The sequence below is a fragment of the Rhinopithecus roxellana genome, chromosome 2 (genome assembly GCF_007565055.1).
Source record: "Rhinopithecus roxellana isolate Shanxi Qingling chromosome 2, ASM756505v1, whole genome shotgun sequence".
NCBI lineage: Eukaryota > Metazoa > Chordata > Mammalia > Primates > Cercopithecidae > Rhinopithecus > Rhinopithecus roxellana.
The window spans coordinates 1394018-1417165 of NC_044550.1; the positions used below are offsets into that span (position 1 = coordinate 1394018).

At 35.1% G+C, this 23148-nt stretch overlaps 1 protein-coding gene across 9 annotated transcripts in view; it reads right to left on the bottom strand.

Annotated features, from left to right (window-relative positions):
- Positions 1–533: 533 nt before the first annotated feature.
- SNCA (synuclein alpha) overlaps positions 534–23148 on the bottom strand; it is a 122726-nt gene continuing 100111 nt past the window's right edge. For 4 of the 9 annotated variants that reach the window (XM_030921217.1, XM_030921209.1, XM_010376279.2 and 1 more), the window contains 2 exons: positions 3710–3793; positions 534–1141 (listed from right to left, as the gene is read on the bottom strand). In XM_030921217.1, the coding sequence (XP_030777077.1) occupies positions 1109–1141; positions 3710–3793 (117 nt within the window). In that variant the 3' untranslated portion in view covers positions 534–1108. Of the gene's footprint in view, positions 1142–1312; positions 1456–3709; positions 3794–23148 lie in introns of those variants that run through there. The other 5 variants (XM_030921172.1, XM_030921162.1, XM_030921187.1 and 2 more) reach the window with 4 other exon arrangements.

Consider the following 23148-nt stretch of genomic DNA (forward strand, 5'->3'; position numbering starts at 1 on the left):
GACCATGAAATTTTTATCAGTCTGGAGAACTGATCTTCTTTAAGGTGACCCTGATAGTTCCCAAAGATGTTTAAAGGCATTTCCTGGAAAAAGGGGGAGCAAGAGAAAAAGGAAGAGAGAGAGAGAATTTCTGATGATTTTTTTTTTTTTTTAAAGTGGGGACTGCTGAGTTAAACAAAGTTAACCACATTGTCTCAGAGCCTTGCATGTGCTAATATGTGCTAATGTGTCTCATGGATCTCTAAGGAAGATGTAGTCAAAATCATCTTTTACACTGCTTAGTTCCCTGGAGCCTACTTTTTTTTTTAAATCACAGCCACTTAAGGCACCAGTGCATACCAAAACACACTTCTGGCAGTGTTGCTTCAGGGAGTTCCCAGTGTAGGGTCAATGTTCCATTTTCTCTACCTCTTCTAAAATTCCTGTTTCTTCAAATGCCTATTAATAACTTTATGTCCATTGTGTCAGTTCTCAATTCATGTTGCTTATAAGCAAGATTTTTATTATTAAAGTGAGATGGGATAAAAATAAAATTTTTTTGCAATGAGACGACATTTTATTTTAATTCTCACCATTTATATACAAATACAAGTTAATAAAACACATCACAAAACGGTAAAATTTCTTAGTTAGTATTTATAGGTGCATAGTTTCATGCTCACATATATTTAAGTATTATATATATTAACACATTTCACAATACATCATTATTCTTAGACAGTATCATTAAAAGACACCTAAAAATCCTATAATATACGATAGCAAATCACTAACAACTTCTGAACAACAGCAACAAAAAAATAGTGAGGATTTAGAAATAAGTGGTAGTCACTTAGGTGTTTTTAATTTGTTTTAACATCATAGATTGAAGCCACAAAATCCACAGCACACAAAGACCCTGCTACCATGTATTCACTTCAGTGAAAGGGAAGCACCGAAATGCTGAGTGGGGGCAGGTACAGATACTTCAATCACTGCTGATGGAAGACTTCAAAATACACTGTAAAAACTTTGGGAAATGTCATGACTGGGCACATTGGAACTGAGCACTTGTACAAGATGGAACGTCTGTCAGCAGATCTCAAGAAACTGGGAGCAAAGGTATTTCTTAGGCTTCAGGTTCATAGTCTTGATACCCTTCCTAATATTAGAAAAATCAAAAAGACAGCACGCACTGTTAGTGTAAGTTTCAATCATGCATCAGCACTGACAGCCAATGAGATAGGAAATGGCTCATCACTTACATTAAAATTTACACTCAATATTTTTGCAAATATTCTGCAACAAACATTATCTTATTTTTAGTAGTTGTGTCTTTCCTGTCTGATATAGACGTGAATTGTGGTAGTAATCAGTTAAAATATCTAGGTTCTAATCCAGATGTGCCATTTAATGATCATATACCTAGTCTGGTAGGACAAAAAAGTTGGACTGGCTGATTCTCAGTTTCTTCACCTGTAAAATGTGAGAATAAAATCAAGCAGTCTATAAAGCCTTTTCCAGGGCTAAGACGCTCTAATTCTCAGAAGGAAATTAAGACATTTGAAGGCGAGGTACATTTTCCCTACTTTCACTCTCCCCCTTGAAAATTTCATCTTCATCTATGGCTTCAATTATTAGCTGTATTTCAGACCCCAAGCTCTCCATACAATATCTGAAAGCATCCACAATACAAATATTAATGATTTAATTAAAGGGGTCAGATTATTCCTCCTAAAGAGCAACTTTAATAATATCAGGATTCCGCTTAAAAACAAACAAATCAGCATATCGTCAATAACTCAAGTTGTTTTCTGAATAGAACACAAACTTAAATGACAAGATTGTCCTAATACTCTATAATTTGTCTTTGACTCATAGCTGCAAGTTCAATCTATCACCATTTTCCTTGTTCCTAAGCTTGAGTCATAATTATTTACTGTTCTCAGACATATCCATTTGCATTCTCAGACATATATGCCTTTGCTTCTGATATTCCCTTGAGCCAGAACGTCCTCTGTTTGTTTTGCCCTACCATATCTCTTTCCCCTTCCCACCCAGATCAACATCACCTCCTCAATAAAACTTCTCTTGATTGATTGAAACAGATCCTTTAAAATGTTATACTTTTTAGTATATCTTGTATATCTTTGCTCCTGTGATGCCTGGTACATAGAAGACAATCAATAATGTTTGTTAAAGGAAGGAATCATAATAAAGAAATGAATGAATGAATTTCTATTTTTTTCATCAAACCTACTAGACTGTAAACTCCTTATATCCTGGTAATGTCAGTTACACTATAGTTTTCTATAGTGTTTAGTATTGTGTCTTGCATAAAAGATCCCAAAATATTGGAAATTCTTATTAGGCAAACAATTTAATCTTAATTTCTATAAATTGAATTATTATCAATATGCTTTGTGTGTGTGTGTGTGTGTGTGTGTGTGTGTGTGTGTGTGTGTGACAGAGTCTTGCCCTGTTGCCTAGATTGGAGTTCAGGGGTGCCATCTCAGCTCGCTGCAACCTCTGCCTCCTGGGTTCAAGCAACTCTTGTGCCTCAGCCTCCCAAGTAGCTGGAACTATAGGTGTGTTCCACCATGCCTGGCTAATTTTTGTATTTTTAGTAGAGATGGGGTTTCACCATGTTGGCCAGACTGGTCTTGAACTCCTGGCCTCAAGTAACCTGGCCATTTTGGCTCACAAAGTGCTGGGATTATAGGTGTGAGCCGCTGCACCCATCCTCGATATGCCTTTTAATAATGCCATGAGGAATAATACATAACCTAACCACAACATACTTGAACTCAATTTTTAATGGAATCATCATACAGTTTCTTTTCTTGTGATATCTTCGTTTGGTTTTGATTATCAGGGTAATATTGGTCTCACAGAATTAGTTGGGAAATGTCTCCTCTTCTATGTTGTGTAAGAGATTTTAATTGGTGTTAACTAATTAGTATTAATTCTTCCTTAAATGTTTGGTAGAATTTACCAGTGATGCCGTCTTGGCCTGGGATGTTTTTGTTGTTGTTGTTGTTGTTGTTTTGTTTTGTTTTTTTTACTAATTTAATCATTTAATCACTTCACTATGTTATAAATCTATACAAATCTATTCAGATTTACTATTTCTTCTTGGGTCAGTTTTATTCATCTAATAGTATTTTCTAATTTCCCTTTTGATACATTTTCTATTAAAATACTTTTATTTTCAATCAAAATAAAATTAACAATCATATTATGTTGTTTAAAACATTACACTGGAATATATCAATTGTTGCAAATCATACATTTATCTTTTCATTCTATAACTTGTGTGCGTAACTTTTATTTTACTATGCAATCATCCCACTGGAAATGTGTGGCAAAAAATAATTACCTTCCTTTGGCATTCCGTTGATTTCCCTAACTTTCCATTTAGAAACTTATTTTAGAATGTATAGTTTCTAAAAATATATTCTCTAATGCAGGGGTTAGTAAACTTTTCCTGTAAAGGGTCAAGTAGTAAGCATTTTAAGCTATGTGGACTTAGATACGATTTGTGTTACATCCTCTCTTCCTCCTCCTCCTCTTTTTTTTTAAGGACCCTTAAAAAATGTAAAAACCATTCCTAGCTTGAAAGTTGTCCACGTAATGAGCATGTAGAGAGCAAATGATTCTCACTAAGCAAGAGAAATATGACAATGACAGGTTTTTGGTACTGTTAGAAAGATTCAGCTTGGACTCCTACCTCAGAAGGCATTTCATAAGCCTCATTGTCAGGATCCACAGGCATATCTTGTAGAATTCCTTCCTGTGGGGCTCCTTCTTCATTCTAATATTTAAAGTGAGAAGCACAAAAAGAACATGATGAAGTAGCATTTTTCACTTTTAAAAATCAGAACTATGTTTCGGAAAAATCTTACATATAGGGATGTTGGCCAGGGGCACACCTTAATATAAGTACTGGCATTCTAAACTCTGCAATGCCTTTGGGGAAACATTGTGGCAACATGGGTTACCAAACCTCAAAGTATGTAAAGTTTTTGCTCAAGTAATTCACTATTTAGGAAATAATCCACAGTTATAGTCCACAGATATTCTTCACAAGATCAATGACAGCAGGAAACAACATTTTTAGAATTGTTAACTAAATGTTCAATGAATAATGAAGAGTTAAAAAATTATTGTCGGGTGCTGTGGTTCACTCCTGTGATTTCAGCACTTTGGGAGGCTGAGGCAGGTGGATCATTTGAGTCCAGGAGTTCAAGGCCAGCCTGGACCACACAATGAAACCCCAAGTCTACTAAAAATACAAATAAATAGCTGGGCATGGTGGCACATGCCTACAGTCCCAGCCACTTGGGAGGCTGAGGCAAGGAAGATCACTGGAGCCTGGGAGGTAGAGGCTACAGTGAGCTATGTTCACGCTACTGCATTCCAACCTGAGTGACAGAGCAAGACCTTGTCTTAAAAAAAAATTATAATTCAGCTACTCAGTAGATTATGATAAAGACATGTATTGCTATTACCTGAGAATTATGTAGCAACAACCTATTTATGGTATAATATTTAGCAGACTATAAAGTGTTATTTGTATTATAGATACAACCTACACACAATTCAGATGCAAAGGTAAAAAGTTTGGAAGAAAACACAATAAAATATGAAAGTTATTTTGTTGGATAGTTATGTATGTTATTTTGACTTTTTTCTAAGTGTTTAACTTTTATAACCATTTATAACGTAAAAGCATACATATTTAACACAGTGATTTTAAATGACAACGAATACACAAATTCTTTTCTGAAATTTAAAGACTGAGACTATACATATTGAAGGGAAATAATCAAATACATGGTCAGAAAATTTTTCTAGGTATCTCTTCCTAGACAAAGAATACTCAAAACTCAGCCTGAAATGGTCATGGCTTTGTTGATATTCTTCACTAAATACCTTTTGTTGCTTTGCATTTATTTTAGCAAAGTAAGTATAAGAAGATGAAGTTAACCGAAAATTCAAAGAACAGAGAGGCAATGTGAGCCTAAATTGGACTCAGAGGAAGAGATCAAATAATCCCTCAGCCAATGCGGCTGATTTTCAACAACATGTCTGATGTAAAAAAGCCTCCCCATGTCTTCACATGGAAGTGACTGACAGGGACACCGAAGTATAAGGAAATGGATGACAGTAAGAAAAGGTCAAATTAAAGATCATGCTTATGGTAGGTGGGCAGAGAAGCTTATAGATCATTCTGCCCTTGCCAATGCCCTTTTAATAAACTAAAATTATCCAAATAATAGATACATTAAATAAAATACAAACCACCCGAAACTACCTCACTTTAAAATGTGGAGTAAAGATACTGTTTTCATAGTGTTTCACTTCTTGGTACAAGTGAAGGATACGGGCTCTGCTGCGGGGTAGCTAGGCACAAGGCTTCCATGTCACAGGACTTGAGTTCAAGTCCTAGCTTCTCTAGACGACAGAGCTTTTGTGATGCTGAGAAGTTTCCTATGCTTTTTTCTGCGTGTCAATTAGCCTTAGTGATCAAACGGGGCAGCAAAACCTTCTTTACAACTGGGAGAAGCAAACGACATCATTAACTTTCTCATTAATATTTAGATTACTGTTAGGATAGCCAAGTATAAGGGAAATAAGGCAATTTTTTTCATGCATTTTGAAACTGACAGAGATTTGATTTTCTAATATAATTTGTTAGAAAATTTTGATATGGACCAGACAAGTAAATATGGCGGACCTAGCCTGTTTGTTTGATGATCAAAAAGGAGTTGTTACGGCAAAACTAAGACTGATGGATGTTACTGGATATGTTTATATGCTATTTGGCTGAACTTTGAAGAATGTATGCAGATATGCAGGTTAGGTGAGTGTGTGTGTCTACATGGTTCCAACCTGGGTGACTGGGTGTGTGTGAGAGCACCCGGCAGTGATGGAACAGCGTCCTGTCCCAGGTGGGTTCCCATATTGCTCCCTAAGCTGCCAGGAGAGGGTTAGGGTCTAGCCACCTGCGGTCTCCACTGGAATAATTAGGTAAGTTATTTGACTTGTTTGTATTAATCTTTCATAAACGTATATATAGCTCACATTAATTTCAATGTCTAATATCAGAAGTGATTTATCTTTAGGAGTCTGATGGTGTTTTTGTGACCAGAAATTTGCCATAGGAACTTAATTCTTGCTTATATCAATTGCCAATGGTAAAACTGGTTTTGTTATACATTGTTTTGCTTCAAGTCACAGTTTTCAAGAAACTATTGATGAAGTTAAGTGAGGATTTACAGTATTATCTGCCCTCTGATGGAAGTACATACACATCACCATCTTAAACCAAGACCATACTAGTCTAAGTGGGCTATTGTTCACTGACCCGATAACTTCATCAAACAGGAACAAGTTACCCTAGGGATAACAGCAGAATCCTATTCTAGAGTCCAAATCGACAATAGGATTTATGACCTCGATGTTGGGTCAGGACATCCTAATGGTGTAACCACTGTTAAAGTTCGTTTGTTCAACAATTGAAGTCCTACATGATCCGCGAGGTCAGGAGATCAATAGCATCCTGGCCAACATGATGAAACCCCATCTCTACTAAAATACAAAAAATTAGCTGGGCGTGGTGGCGCGCCTGTAATCCCAGCTTCTCGGGAGCCTAAGTCAAGGGAATCACTTGAACCCAGGAGGTGGAGATTGCAGTGAGCCCAGATCACACCATTGCACTCTAGCCTGGTGACAGAGTGAGACTCCGTCTCAAAAAAAAAAAAAAAAAAAAGAAAAAGAAAAGAAAAGTCCTACATGATCCGAATTTGAATTTGATTCACATTTAACTATCACTGACAACTTACAGCAAATATAAGGGGCGAAAAACATGTTCACTGTTCACATCACTGGCTACAATCAGCAAATTTTGCACTGTGAAAAACTACACAAGACAAATAATACATCTAATTTCACCAAGTAAATTGCAACAAAAAAGAAGTTAGTGGGAACCTACAGATTAAAGTAGAAGTGAGAGAGAATTAGCCAATTGCAACCTAGGAACTTTATTTCATTCGTTTTGGGATCCCAACATAAGCAAATGGAAAACACGTATGAGGTAGTTGGGGAAATTTGAACACTGACTGGATTTTTAAGAATTATTTTTTATTTCTTTAGGTGTGATATTATATTGCAGTTTTATTTTAAAAAGTTCTTAACTTTTACAAATTAATTGTTTACAGATCAAATAAGATATCTATCTAGGTTTGGGTGGGGGGAAACGGGTGGGATATAGAAGAAACATGAGTTTAATATTTCCTCAGTTTTAAAAAGTATATACAGTAGTCTCCTTTTATCTGTGGTTTTGTTTTCCATGGTTTCAGTTACCCACCATCAACTGCAGACCCAAAATACTAAGATATTTTGAGAGAGAGAGGGAAAGAGAAAGCAAGACCATACCCACATAATTTTCATTCTTATCATAATTGTTCTCTTTTGCTATTAGTTATTGTTGCTAATCTCTTACTGTGCCTAGTTTATAAATTAAACTTTTTCATAGGTATGTAAGCATTGGAAAAAACAGTGTATGTAGGGTTTGCTGCTATCCGCAATTTCACGTGCCCAAGTGGGTGTTTCGGAATGTATCCCTGCAGATAAAGGAAGATTGCTGTATGCTCATTTCAATAGTTATTTCTCTAACTATGTTTTTCTGAATATGATATGTGATCTCAATTTGTTGACTCCATAACATTCACAGATTTTAAGCATACTAAAATATTTGGCAGCTATTCCAAGAGAGAATATAACAACAAACACTTCATATGACCATCAGACACAATTTTATCCCTATATCTGTATATTTACTGTTTCACAAACCTATCTCTAAAACCATTAAGTGTTATCTATAAAGAAATATCTTATTAAATTTCAACTCCAATTTACAACTGTGCCTAATTATAGTTTGGCTGTAACAAAAAAGAACATTAAAATTTGCATTTTATAAGTATTAATGACTTGTTTTCAAAATGTAGTCATACTTGAAGGTATGAAATGCACCTTCTCTTTATTTTTACCACAAACAAACAAACAAAAATCTTCCAATATAGCAAATGTTAAACACTTTGGAAAAAAAATCAATTTTTTCTCAAATTTTCATTACGATATTATATTAACCCAGAATATGTTAGGGCAATAAAATAAATGAGAAAAATGTCTTGATTTTGGTATATGTCTGTATGCTTAATAAGAGATCCTACAGGGTAGGCTATAGAGACATAGTAATAAAATACCTTTTATTTTCTCTCTACTACACCCTATCCCTGGAATATCTGTAGACTTCTTCTTTTTTTTTTTTTTTTCAAATGAGATTGTTTTACAAACAGTGAAATAGACTCAGTTCAGTATCTTATATCTGCATTTGATACACAGAAAGAAAAATGGTTATCAAAAAATTACAATGGAATGGCCTTTCATTGCTAATAAGGAAAGACTTAAAAGCTATATTAGGAAACAGAAATGGCTGAGACTGACCTCTTTCACCCTAAAAACTTATTCAAGTTCTTTTTAAATAAACCTGTAGGGTTGAATAGCCAATATAATCAATTACCAGCTGGTACTCGTCTCAGCTGAAGTGCTCTATAAAACAGATCATGAGATGAAGCTTCACTGCTAATAGTTTATTGGGAAGTACAATTCTAGGGAAGTGAAAGTGAAGGAAAAGAGAAGTGATACAAGGAGAAGTAGGAAAAAATTTCAGCTTCTGTCTTTAGGAATACAACTACAGAATTTACATAATCTTTTTAAATTTCCTGTTTTGAACCATATTGTATTTAGATATCTAGTAATACTTTCTGTAAGGAAATTATCTTTATTCAATTCCATGACTTATAACTTTAATTTTATTATATATTTTAAATGACACATAATAAAGGTAAAAATTGCTTTCCAAACCACATTCTTCTAGAATCATCTAGGGTCCTTATTAAAAATGCAGGTTTGTAGGGCCTTATGAATGTCTTGTTAAGTATGCTCTTTTGAAACCACTGCCCAACATCACTAATTGTTTGTAAACCCTGTGGTATAATTTAGTATAGAGTATACCAATGTACTTGCTGTCAGTGTGAATAAATTTTTTTAAAAAAAGATACATTCATTTTGAAGTCCATCAAACGTTAGTAAATGGCGAGGGTTATCTGAAGACACGGGGAAGTAATCCATGGTGATCGTTATAATGGCAAGGTTTCACCAATTATCTGGTATCTATGCTTTGTCAAAGTTAGAAATGTAGAGATAAATTTCTAAAGTTAACTTTTTTTGTGGGAAGAAAAATTGAAATTCGAGGCTGGTTGGTCTTTGGTATACCTAAAGAACAAAGAGGAGGTTGGAAGTGTTCTGAAAAAGAGAAATGATACACATTGCTCTTTGAGAAAGTTCATTGGCGCTAGAAAGGTTCTGGGGAGCTGGCAAGCTTCAGTTGGTGAGTGACAGTGGTGGGCAAAATTAGTCCTAGAACTGCAGCAAGTTTTTTCAGCAGTTACAGAAGAAACTGGTCCCAGGTTACAACAGGCAGCTTCAGCATGTGGACTTGTAGAAAATTACACCTGTGGAGTAATGTGATGTTCCTTGAATGCTTTTCCTCCCAGGCTTCTTGATTGTTTTAGTTGGGTATAACAAGAATGACCCAATTTGTGTGATCAACTTTCACGGCCTTAAACATTCAAAGCAGCAGAAGCACACCTTCTCTTTTCCCCACTGCTTTTACACTGGAAGATATTTGGGGTAGAACCATTGTTTTGCTGCATTATTGAACAATGACACTTAGCCTCACATAATGGAATTAATACCTTCACTCAACAGCTCACACCATGAGGATGAAGGAGAGAGATGGCAACCAAAAAGATAAAAGAAGAAACTAAACAAGAACTTTGACCTAAGAGGAAAACACACCAGTGTTCCAAAATGAAATCAAGCCCAGAACTCCTATTTAAATAAAAATAGCATAGATGTTTCAAAAATGTGAATATTCTATACTTCCCTACCTTAGCCAGGGGCGTGTGTACATACTGTAGACAGTATATTTCGCTAAGAAAATTACCATGTATTTTACTGATACACTTAAAAATGAAGGAGATAGACATGAATATCTTGTTAAAAAGCAAGGTAAAGATACATTTCATATGTTCAATTTTCTATTGTCAATTCTCAGTCTGCTCATAATGCCATTTTGGGGTGGGGAGCAAAGGGCATCTGATTCAAAATCAAACTAATCTCAATTTTTTAAAAAAACTAAAGAATTTTATTTTTAAAAAATTGAATTAAAGCAAACTTTGGATACTCTGGTTCCTCTTGAGGTCATATAAATCCTCTGCCTTTTTAAGAGATCTATGTGGAGAGGAACAATTCTAGGTCTTAAATGAATTATTGAGGTCTTGTTTTGGAAAGGCTATATATTTTGTTAAAAAATATAGGATTTCAAAACACCTAAAACTTTGGACAGTGTTATTTAATCATCAAAAGCAAAACAATATGCATATTTCAGAAATAACAGTATACTTTAAGTCTTACTATTATGTATAAGAAAGAACAATATAAAAATAATGTAATGATTACATTTATTATTTACATATTCTGAGAAGTGTTTAATTGCATCCTAGTAAGTATATTCTGTCACATGAGAAGTCATAAAATTGGCATGTTCTGCTGTATCCAATGCCCAAAAGATAATAAAGCATGATACAAGTACACTTAATGAAACCCACCTCCTTGTCCAATTATATATGGTTAAGTTAAAATTTGAATTTTAATTTTTGGGAAAGTACAGTTATGGCTTAGATCTAAGGTATAATTAAAGTGGCCAAGGGACTTAGTTCATTTAATATTCTATAACTTTAGAAATGCATCAAAGTGGCAAGCCCAGCATTAAGAGCTATTTGCCACTAGGGGCCTGTGGTTGACGTCCACTGGATCCACCTGTTTCTTCTGAGGCAATATGCAGACAAAAGGTAAGGGGAGTTGCAACATAATTTGTAAGATTTAATAGATTATAATACATGATAAATTACAATATATTATAATTTATAGCATTACATCTAGTGACATAGATGTAAAAGTGAACAGGTAAGTGAAAGGGCAAGGCATAAGTCTTATATAGAGTGACAGGTCTGGTACAATCCTACTACCAAATCTATAACTATAGTATTTTGAATATTTTGGACTCTTTCAATGTAGCAGTATTTTAGGTTTGGTTGGCCTGACTTTAAAACAAGATAAAAAATTCCAAGTTTTAACAATGTAGTGACCTACTGTGTTTTAGATGTCAGAATCTATAATTTTCTATCAACATTTTCTACTCACCTGTACAAGATATGCCTTAGAATGTGGGAACACACACAAACACACACACTCACAGACACATACACGCAAAGTACAGTAGACCACTGATGATCTCTGGTGCTAGTTCCTGAGATCATTTTGAATGTTCTAATTAAAAAGTGCAAGTACATTTTTTGTCATAAATTATACATCTTATGCTATTATATATGCTAAGCCAAAGCTAGCAACAAGGCTGAGTGAAGATGTGGCTCCTGGGTCATATGCTAGGCTTTCTTTCGGCAAATGGACTTACTCTCCTTCAGTTGTGTTATATACCTACTCAGATCAGGTTTCAGCAAATGTACAAATTACTATGTCATCAGCCATCTGGATCACTTAGGAGTAGTCACATTGGTGAATGCTGCAAGTCATATTGTAAATACATTATACATAGTCCATACGTACAGATTGAGAATGCAAATCTATTTTAATTGATACCTTTAGAGATCCCAGTCTTACACATAAACAACACATATTTAGAAGCTATTTATGCTCTACTTTGTTTATCTTTTTTTTAGAGGCAGGGTCTTGCCTTACTGCCCAGGCTGTAATGCAGTGACACAATCATAGCGCACTGTAGTCTCCAACTCCTGGGCCCAAGTAATCCTCCAACCTCAGCCTCCCAAATAGCTGGGACTATAGGCTTGCACCACCATGCTCAGCTATTTAAAAATTTTTTTTGTAGAGATGAGGTTTTACTGTGTTGCCGAGGCTTGTCTCAAACTCCTGAACTCAAGTGATCCTCCTGTGACAGCCTCTGAAAGTGCAGGGATTACAGGCATGAGCCACTGCACCTGGCACGTGCTCTACTTTGGATAATTGGTTACTATCTTACTCATTTTCTTGCCTTTTGCCCTTCTAGCTATTTCTTTAGTCTTGTCAATCACCTTATATATCTATATATATCTCTTTCTCTATAGAAAGAGAACAGATGAAATAAAAATTACTTATTTCACTGTTTTTAAAGGTTTGGCAGTGGAGGAGAGAGTAAAGCTAATATATTAAGTATATTTGGGGTTATTTTTGAGAGCTATTTACTAGTTTTATCTCTGAATTCAGGTTTAAATGCATTCAACCATAAATTTAAAAATAATTGGTGGATAAATCAGGAATTGGTACGAAATCATTTTTAAGAAGAAAATGTCATTATATAGCAAAGAGGTAGTATGCTGCTTTAAATCCTCATTTTCCTTGGCAAGCTTAACAAGCAGTGCAGTGCCTGCTGTATTTATGATAGTGCCATGTAATTAGCTGACTCACCTAATAAGACTTCACAGCACAGCAACAATTGCCAGCTCTTTTTTTCCTGTTACTTGGATAGACTTGGTTGAAAATACTAACGCACAAAGGGAAATCTGGGAATAAGCTATTTTCACTTTTCATGTCTAAGGGCTGATCCTCCTCTTCTATGAATAAAATTTCTTATGTATGTTAAACTATATTCAAATTTGTTTACTATTTTAAGTTTTCATGGATTAGATTCTTGAAGGTCAGCCTTTTGGGTAGTGACTGAATAAGGCATCAACAATATGAAGACGGGTCAAGCTGAGAAACGTTTGCTCTTGTGCTGAGCTCAGAATCAATGAGTCATTTCATGTTTGTAAATACAATGATATTTGGAGGCAGGTCTTAAAAGCAGGAACTGGGTGAGAAATCAGTGGGGAGGGTAGGCTTTGACAAAGTAAGAGATAAAGAGTCTGCTTTTATATTTTAGAGAAACCCAGGGAATGCTGAAAAGCTCATAGGAAAGAAGAAATATGCTGTCAAGATGTTAGTGAGCCAAGGCCCAGGAGTTTGCCTTCAAAAATAGATGAGAAACTGGACTTAATATGTGACTGGGAGAAAATACTTTAGGCAAAACAAACTACTCATATATAAAAGGATGGGCTCTGAAGCAGAGAGTGAGGGCAATAGCTTCAAGATCAGTGGATTTAAAAACCAGAAGTATCTTCTCTAAGATGTAAAAGATTAAGAAAGGCTTTAAGATAGCTAGAGCAGGAATAAAGTAGTCAAGTGCATGTGATACCCCAAGGTCCCAGAAGCTTCCACACTAATAGAAACAGGCACCAAGTGAAGTCTGAGGGGCCCTCACAATCTGAATGGAAAACTCTTCAAGTAGGTCTCAACCTTCAGGCTGGAATATCTTTGCTTAGCTCTCCCAGCCAGAGGACCATAGTGGTTGATTTCAAAAGGAATTGTGATTATTCTACCTTGTAAATTCTGTAAAGTTTTGTCACAATTTGTTGTTCCTACTTTCTTTTAGTTACCTAGAAAATGTTTTCCCTGAACACCTCTATCCATGCCTCAACAGATAGGAGATAAAAAAGGAATCATCTTACAAGATTATCAAGAAAGATAATCGGCTAGGGGTATCCTTAAAAGGTAATCCAAATGAAATATTAAAATTCTTACTCTTCTCTGTTATTCGGACATGGACTAACAATAATAGTTAATGTTTATATGGTACTTACTCTGTATTTGGTACCATTTCAAGAGTTTTATATGAATTATTTGATCTTAAAAAAACAACTCTATGAGGAAGTTACTACTGTCCCCTTTGTTATCAGTGAATGAACAGAAGTAGGAGGTCTGGATCCAAAGCCCACACTCTTAACTATTATGCAATATTATTTGTTAAATGTCTTGAAAAAAATCTGTGTAGTTACTAAAATATTATGCTGGGCTGCTTATTAAGGTAAAATTATGTTTTTAAAACATTCATCCTTTCCAAATGCAATGTTAACTATTCTATCATGAAATATCAGAACTATCTCTAGTACCACTATTTTTATTGGGAGAAAATAGGAGGTCAAAGGAAATGTTTATATATATATATAAATGTGTATATATATATATGCACGTACACTCACATATATGTGTGCATACATATGAATTTTTGCAACGACAAAAAACAGATTTTTTTAACCACATAATTTTTAAATCTGCAAATGCCAAGTTTATCAATTTTTCATTATAGGAAAGAAGAGTTTGTTATAAATTCAATGCTTAACATTTTCTGGTTTAGACCTTTCCATTATTGTTCTGACAGAATAAAGACTATGAGGTTGTCAGAAATAAATTGTTCATTTTGTTTCCTAAATATGTGGCAAAGACACTATATGTTTTCTGTTTGTTTGCGTCTTTGTTTGTTTTATAATGGTTTGAAACATCATCACTTGAGTTTCTTCAAACCTTTTGACCAACCAGGAAAGCTTTTGCCTGGGCACAGGCCTTATCTTTCTTAGTGTTATACTAGAGATACTAATCCCTCCCAACAATTTCATTTTGATTATCACAATAAAACATAACGATCCATTAAGTCCATGGGGCAGATGTTTATTTATTTATAACCCTGCCTTATTCCATAGAGAATTTAAAGAGGAATAAAAGATTATTTCCTCATCACATCAAATGAATATCTTTTATTTTGTCTAATATTGTTTTTTCTTTTTCTTTAACTAGGCACTAAATGTTTATTTGTATTATTTTAATTACTTTTAAAGCATCCATTATTTCTGGATTACATTATTGAACTCTCAATAAATCAATACACAGTTCTGTATTTAATTTTTTCAACAATTTTTCCGTCTTTAATTTGGTTTGTTTATATCTCCCTTTGCTGTTTATTGAATAGAAACTCTGATTTTTGTAGCAGAGGGAGAACAAACAAACAACACACAAAATATTCTGTATTTAATGCTGCAATTGTCTTTATGGTTGCAATGTGTAGGTGGGGTGCATTCAAGTGGGCTTGTGGTATTTGTGTGTGTGTGTGTTGGAAGAATACATATTGAGGATGATTCTTAATTCTATCACTTCCTTGAGAAACTGAAATTGTGGCTACACAATCACTCTAAATATTTTGTATCATAGTCCCCTCCCTTCAACAATTGTATAGTATTTGTTGGAAGCGCAGGAGAAAAAGGGCATTTAAGAGCATGAGATTTGGTGGCAGATTGACCTATGAGTAGATGGTACCAGTGAGATCTTGAGCAATGTAAATATTTCAACTGAAAAATGGTAATGATAAAACATTTTTCAGAGTGGTGTTGTATTAAATGAAATGATACACATAAAGTAGCCTGCAATGACCCCTGCACAGTCATAATATCAAATATTTACTCAACATCTACTATCTGCCAGATTGTTTTAAGCACTTTTGAAAATATAAGTATTTTGATAAATGTTTATAATATATTGTCTTAATAAGAGTACATTGTTCTTATATTTCATCTTATTGCCAATTTTATTTTTTTAAAAACCTTTTTTTGGAAAGATTCGAAACAAAAAACCCAGCTATTTAAAAAATGGAAACTTTTCGCTGGTGCAGTGGCTGTCACTTGTAATCACAGCACTTTGGGAGGCCAAGGTGGGCGGATCACAAAACCAAGAGATTGAGACCATCCTGGCTAACATGGTGAAACCCTGTCTCTACTAAAATTACAAAAATTAGCTGGGCATGGTGGCACATGCCTGTAGTCCCTGCTACCAAGGAGACTGAGGCAGGAGAATCGCTGGAACCCAGGAGGCGGAGGTTGCAGTGAGCTGAGATAGCACCACTGCACTCCAGACTGGCGACAGAACAGACTCCATCTCAAAAAAAAAAAAAAAAAAAAAAAGGAACCTTTTGCTTTACTTCATTTGCTAGCTACTTTCAAGTCTGCAATTAAGCTCAGTGTTTTGCCTTTCTCACACTGTGCACAGGTCCTCTTCTTTGTTTCCCTTCTCTGTGTTGCCTAGGAATACAGCCAAAAACTTGAGTAATAGATGATAGATGGGTCTGTTGCATCCTAAGTGCATCCTAGTGACATAGATAAGAAGCAAATGCTACAAAATTATAGGTGCAAACTACAAGTTGTGTTTTAATTGCTTTTAGCAAGTACTTATAAGCAGAAGAACTGTGAAAAGTCTAACATTCTGTCCTACTTGCAAGCCTGCCAGTTTTTTGGGTGCTGGGCAAAGACACAATAGTGCTGGGTCAGAGACAATTGACTTTACTATTCACAGTAATAGCATTAGCAAGAGTATCATGATTTTCTTGCACTGATTCCTCAAGCCCCAATTCCCATGGAAAACCTCAAGTGACACCTATGTGCTCAGTGAGTTGCATCAGAAAAGAGGAAGCCAGAGCTTAGGAAACATGGATATTTTATAATGGCCAGTAAAGATGTCCCTTTGCTTCAAAAAGAGGCACTACCTTTATCTAAGGCTGCAAGCACAGCAGCTTTGTTTCAGAAGGATAAATGATTTCTATCTTTTGTTTTAGAAGGATAAATGATTTCTATCTTCCAAGGCTGTTCACTATATAAAAAGCTAGTCCCAAACAAAAGGCAGTTACTGACTTGCTTGTAAAATGTGCAGAAATGAGATCCCGCTTGAATGTGGACAGCTGACAGAGGGACAAGGAGTAAAAATGATTAGGTTTTGAGCTTGACCAACTAGGAAGATAATTATTAGCAGTGGAGAAAAAAAGAACAAAGTAGATTTTAGGGCAGATAAGTCATTTTTTAGATAGGTTGAGTCTGAGATGCCTCCATAAATATATGTTGAAAATATGGGATTAGAGTTGAGAGACTTCAGAAATATATATTTTGAGTAGTTACTCTATAGAGGTAATTGAAAAAGTCATCAGAGTTCATAAAATTAAAGTGAGAAAAAGAGGCTAGTGAAGAAAAACAAGATGGCATCGCATGAAGAACTTTCTTAGGAAGGAAGGCAGCAAAGAAGAAAAATTGGAGACGTTGTCAAGGATGGAAGATGAAAAAGGAAAATAACAACATTTCAGAAATGAAATGAAAAAGGGCTTTCACTAAGTAATTGGTACTACTACTTGTCAGTTTCAAGTGCTGACAAAAAATGGAAAGAACCACACATGTGCACTTCCAGTACCATGTATTTTGTGCTTCAGAGATACATACCTGTTTAACAAAAATGTGTTTTTTCTCTAAGTGTGTTGAATAGCCCAAAAAAGATGGAGGTAGAAGTCAGATTTCAGGAGATAAAGGAACAAGAAAGATCATTGAAGACTGTGATGGTAGAAAACATTTTGACAAAGAGTTGTGCAATGAGAAAGTTGGGTTTGGGACAATTAATTTTGAGGGTAACAATTGGGGATTTGAGTAGATTTTTTGCTTCTGTTCTTTAATTGTGTTGTTTTCCTTTTTAAAGAAACCAAGATACTGTTAATGTAGTAGGAGTAGAGTTTCACGGTACAGGGCAGAGACGGGGTTCGTTGACAGAGAACTGTCTCAAAAGAGAGGAAAAGAATTGAGCCAAGAACAGAGGTGATTTCTAATTTGGGAAAGGTGGGACATGTTAACATGAGTCCAGAGAACTAAAATGAGCTTATGGCATTCAGATGCTGAAGATGAAGAAAGGAAAGGAAGGAAAAGGAGGGAAATTATATCTGTTTATTGAATAATCTTGTAAAACAGTTAATCACCCCTTTTTATTGAAGATAAGACAAAAATGTCAGAGGTGTTTTGCCTAAAGTAACAAATACGATAGTCAAGCTGGGTTCAAAACCATATCAGTCTTATGCCAAAGCATGTTTTAGTTGCTGTTGTGTGGTTGTGATTTTAAGGGAAGTAGAAGAGTTTTATAATGGACTATCTGAAAAATAAGATAAAATATCAATTAGAAAGAAATAAAACAACTGGTGAGAAGCAGTGCATGCAAGCAGAATCTGATTAACATCACTTTTTAGTCAAACTAACCAGCCCAATATCCTGATTTTTCTTTAACAGGCAAAGAATTTTTGAGTCTTTCCCATAGACTGAGTTCTTGTGAACTGTTTTACAGTAGTAATGGCATCCAATCCCATAAATAACAATAACAAAAAAGCACCGTTGCTGCAGACCATTCTGTTGCCAGGGTTTCTCCTCTCTGATGGCTTTCTAGCTGGTTTGTAAACAAATAATTCAGGTGGCCCTGTCATGTTACATTAACTAAAAAACAAGTCTAAAGCACACATATAATAACATATATGTGTGCCAACTGACTTGCTATCAAATTCCTAAATCATAGAATTAAATTCGAAAAGTAACTGTATTTGGAAACAAGAAAAAAGTCACTTTGACACCCAACTGATGTATATAAAGGAGATTGTGCATATGGGTTTTAAAATGAGATGAAAATTGAAATTTGATCTTTGAGATTAAAAGCAATGTTATATAAATCTATTTTTATTTAATTTTTCTGAAAAATATTGTATTTGTTTTATACCCTCTTGCTATATAAACTTTTGTTTATCTTACCCTCTTTTTTTATTCCTCCTAATTTTTCTTAACTTTGATATCTCTGAATTTAAAGTCCAGAGAATGATTCATCTTCACTAGTCCTAGCTTTTCCAGTGCTAGTATTTTTTTCTTTGAGCTGTGCCTTCCTATCCCATTCTTCAGATCTCAAACTATAATTTGGTGTGGAGTACCCAGGTATCTCATCTTTGAAGTGAAGTTGTAGGCAGCACAAAGATGATTTTATTAGAACATCCACTAGATCAGAATGGCCAGTGCACAAAATTTATTTTCCTAGCAGACTCAGCAAATTTAACCTGGAAGAAAATGTCTGACTCTGTTGAATTTTCGTAGGCAAATACAACATTTGAAAGTCACCGAATGTTTCAAACAACATAACAACATTCAGATAACAGAATTGTGTTGTTGTTCTCATGTGTTTATGCCCAGAAAATAAGCAGATTGGAGCTTCTCTAAGATTAAAAGTCAAAACAGTATTACAATTCCAGCCCAGATTTGACTACCTAATCATTTAAACCTTTGTATCATCGTCATCATCATCATCATCATCACCATCATCACTGCATATTCATTAAGTAAAAAAAAAAAATTCCTTTAAATTAAATGGAAAAGAAAATATCTGTGTAAATAGATTAAAGTGATTCCTGCTCATCCCTCCCTTTCTCCCTGGGGCAGGAGACTTGAGCACACTGGAGAAATTCATCTGGTTCCTTGGAGTAACTATGAAAACCACAGTGATGAACTAAATGAATGTTTACATCTAAAGAAAGATATAAACATATTACATTAAAAGGTGGCATGATATAATGGTATATCACTGATTAAGAAACGTGAGGCCACTTTCATGTGCCACTGATAAATTATTATAATTTGACATAGTAGATAATGTCCCTGTATTTCATCGGCATACCTGGAAAATGAGGACTTTCAAAACATATTTCTGCCAGTTACAGTCAGGTATTGCAAAACAAGTATTTAGTGAGCATCTAAACTGAAGCTTAGAACTTCAGTTTTATGGTGGGGCGTGATGGCTCATGCCTGTAATCCCAGCACTTTGTGAGGCCAAGGCAGGAGGATCACTTGAGGTCAGGAGTTTGGGACCAATCTGGCCCACATTGTGAAACCCCATCTCTACTAAAAATACAAAAGTTAGCCAGGCGTGGTGGCATGCACCTATAGTCCCAGTTACTCGGGTGGCTGAGGCAAAAGAATGGCTTGAATCTGGGAGGTGGAGATTGCAGCGAGCTGAGATCCCGCCAATGCACTCCAGCCTGGGAGACAGAGTGAGACTCCATCTCAAAAAAGTAAAGAACTTCCATTTTATTTTCTTCATGGCATAGCATAATAGATGAGTTAACAAATTAATGAAACAGACTGACATGTGTTAATTATAATCTTATACAAAACAGAAATCATTTCCACAAAATATTTAACCTGCATGTTACTTCCCCTAAATCTCTCTGTAGCTGATGTCCCAATTTCACTATTAGCTCTTCAGACTTGGATGTTAAGCACTGTGCCTTCCCCTGGACCTCTCTTTAAATGTCACAGCTATTTCTGGCAGGTAAGACTGTTGCTTTGGTTAGTGTGAACACACACCACTGTGGATCACAAGGCACTTGAGAGAAAAGGCTGCCAAAAGCAGGAAAATAACTCAGAAAAAAGAAAAAAAAAAAAACCACAGGGTGCTGAAAAATACAACAGATATGCATTTGTATACTTATGATCTAATTTATGTCAGTCATTAAAAGAAGATAAGGTGTTTAGAAAATACAGTGCTGTTTATGGCTATACTTAATATTGTGACCATTTAATACACAGCAAAGCATTCTCGCTTGCACTCATGAAGGAGAGTGCAATTTAGAATTGAGAGCTCAATTTCTAAGGAGGGTTTATGTACTCTATCTTGAGGCACACCAAGGAGATTGAGTTTACCAGTTTAGAAAGCACTGCCATAATTCAAGTCAGGGAGAGGGCTGATGGAACATTTTTTAAAGATTTTAAAAGATCACGAGGGCAAGCTGGCTTTTAATAAAAACAAAATATTTCCATGTGGCTTCTGGCTGACTGAATTAATAAGGCCCAGAGACTGATCTGAAGGCTAAAGCCTTTATTTTTTATTGCAATGGAGAAAAATGGAACATTATTTGACTATCAATTGTGAAGTTTAGTAAAAAGATTTTCGCTAATGGATGGTTTTAATATTTATGAATGTGATGGTCCAGCAAGTTTTCTCCAATGTTTTGCAAGACCACTAATTAATAATCATCTTTACAAATGGAACATGTAATTGTCTGATACTATTTTTTTCTTTGCCAATGCTTAATACTTATTTTGAATATGGCTTATTATTTTCTCTAAATTTCTCTCTTTATTTCTACCTGAGCATTTCTTAATTTTCCTGTTATTCTCACTGTAGGATTTTTAAACCCTGGTATATTATATTAAAATCCTTCAACTGTGAATTCAGTAATGTTTTGAGTTCCAGGGATTCATCTGGCATTAGGCTGACTTTGTCAAGCATAAATATCGACATGAAAGAAAAGATTTAAGAAATGAAAGACCTGAATCAAAATAAGAGATCAAATTTTCCAGGGTGTTTTGTGTCTTGAAAATCTTTCTGCTGTAATTACCTAAAGCCTGTGGTTAGATAATTATTGAGGGACTTTTGCAATTGTCCCTTTTCTCTACATAGATCACCACATTAATTAAATGAGAGTCTCAATGGGGACAGGTTGCTGTTCTGCATCTTTAAGTATTTTTAGTACTTTATTTCCAAAAGAGAAAAAAGAACTACTAAGAAGAAGATTGCTTCTCAGCCAAATTTTCTGATATACAGATATTCGCAAAAGACACACACACACACACACACACACACACACACAGCCCCACCCCCCAAGGCTCTGGAATATGCCTTAACAATCTTATTTTTGCACATTTTAAAAAGGAGGTCATTATGAAATTTGCACATATTTTATGACCTGTAATGTACTTCTCTGATCTGATTTCACTTGAGCTAAATAAAATAAAATGAATATAAATCAGGTGCTTGCTGTGATCAAGATGCTAAAGTTATATTTACAGTGCTTCATAAATGTAAGGTGTTAAAGCTTAGTGAGACAAGAAGTAACCTGATAATTGATTAGCCAGGGTGCTATACAAATCTACCGAGAGGGTGCCTTCCAAGGTTAATGCAATTATGGGAGAAAGATCCTGGCTCCTGGCTACAGAAATGCTAACTAAAGTGTTATCCACTCCATCCCTCACTCTGGAGGATGCGTTAGGATGACATTGCGCTGTATCAAAATGAAAATACAAACGAAAGCAAATAAACTGAGTGATAAGAACTGACTCAGTTTCCTTATCCATTTCCCAGTTACCTTTTTTTTTTTAAAGGCCAGCCTGCATGTCCACTAGAAGAAAAGGGACCCGCGTTCTGCATCAGCCCATCCTTAGATCCTAGTATGTATATGTACCTAGTAAGTGCTGAGCAAATATTCAATGAATGACCACACATTTCCTATGAATTCTTCATTGATTATCCTTCAACAGAGCTAACCTCTCTTTCCTATGTGCTCAGTCAAATGCTCTCCCATTGGATTGAGTTCAGCATAAACTGTCATGTTTTAGGATGATTGGCGTAAGTGAATGTCCTCTCCTGGGTTGTGAGAACCTAAGAGCAGGGACAATATCACACTCATCTCTACTTTCTACAGTTCTTTTGTCCACTGTGTAACAAATAATGCCAAGTGAAAAAGGGAAAAATGAATAAATTTTGTAAGATGCCAATGGAAAAAAACAGAAAATCAAGAGTTACTGAAAGAAACCACGAACTCCATTTAATTGTTTTAGACTACATGATATATAGCCAATATTAGGATTCAGATCAAAAATAAAAGATACTGGTGCCCCAAGAAGATATCATAATTTGTTAAAATAGGTAAAAATGTATTATTCAATATTAAACCTTTAAACCACATTTCAAGATTTTAAAAATTTGTCTTCCTTTTATGCATAGATAGTAGTAGAGCATTAAGAACAACATGCATGGCTATCACCTGAGGTGTTGATTGTAAATGCAAATTCCTAGGCTTTCTCTATTAAACTACTGAATCAGAATCTTTGGGAGTCAACTGACAGGAATCTGAATTTAAAAAATAAGATCTTCAGGTGATTCTTATGCATCTAAAGATAACTGCTTTAATACGTAACAAAGAAACCCAAAGAGGGACACTTGAGGATTATTTCAATATATCTCCTTTTGCAGAGATTAATAGTAAATGTTGTTTTATCTGCTGTTCGGAATTTTACATATGCATTGGATGATACATCTTCTTTTACTAACAAAAACGCTTTTCTCTGGAGAAAATAAAAAGGCAGTTTTCCCTGAGAGCACAGGCTTCTAGCAAAGCCCCAATCTGTGTGACTCTATCAATCAAGACAGAGAATGATTTCCACCTTCTAGTCCTTACTCTCTTGCAAAACAGGCTTTCAAATCTCATTACTGATGGTCCCATCTTTTATTATCTTTTATTACTGGTGTTATCAATGGGATGCTCGC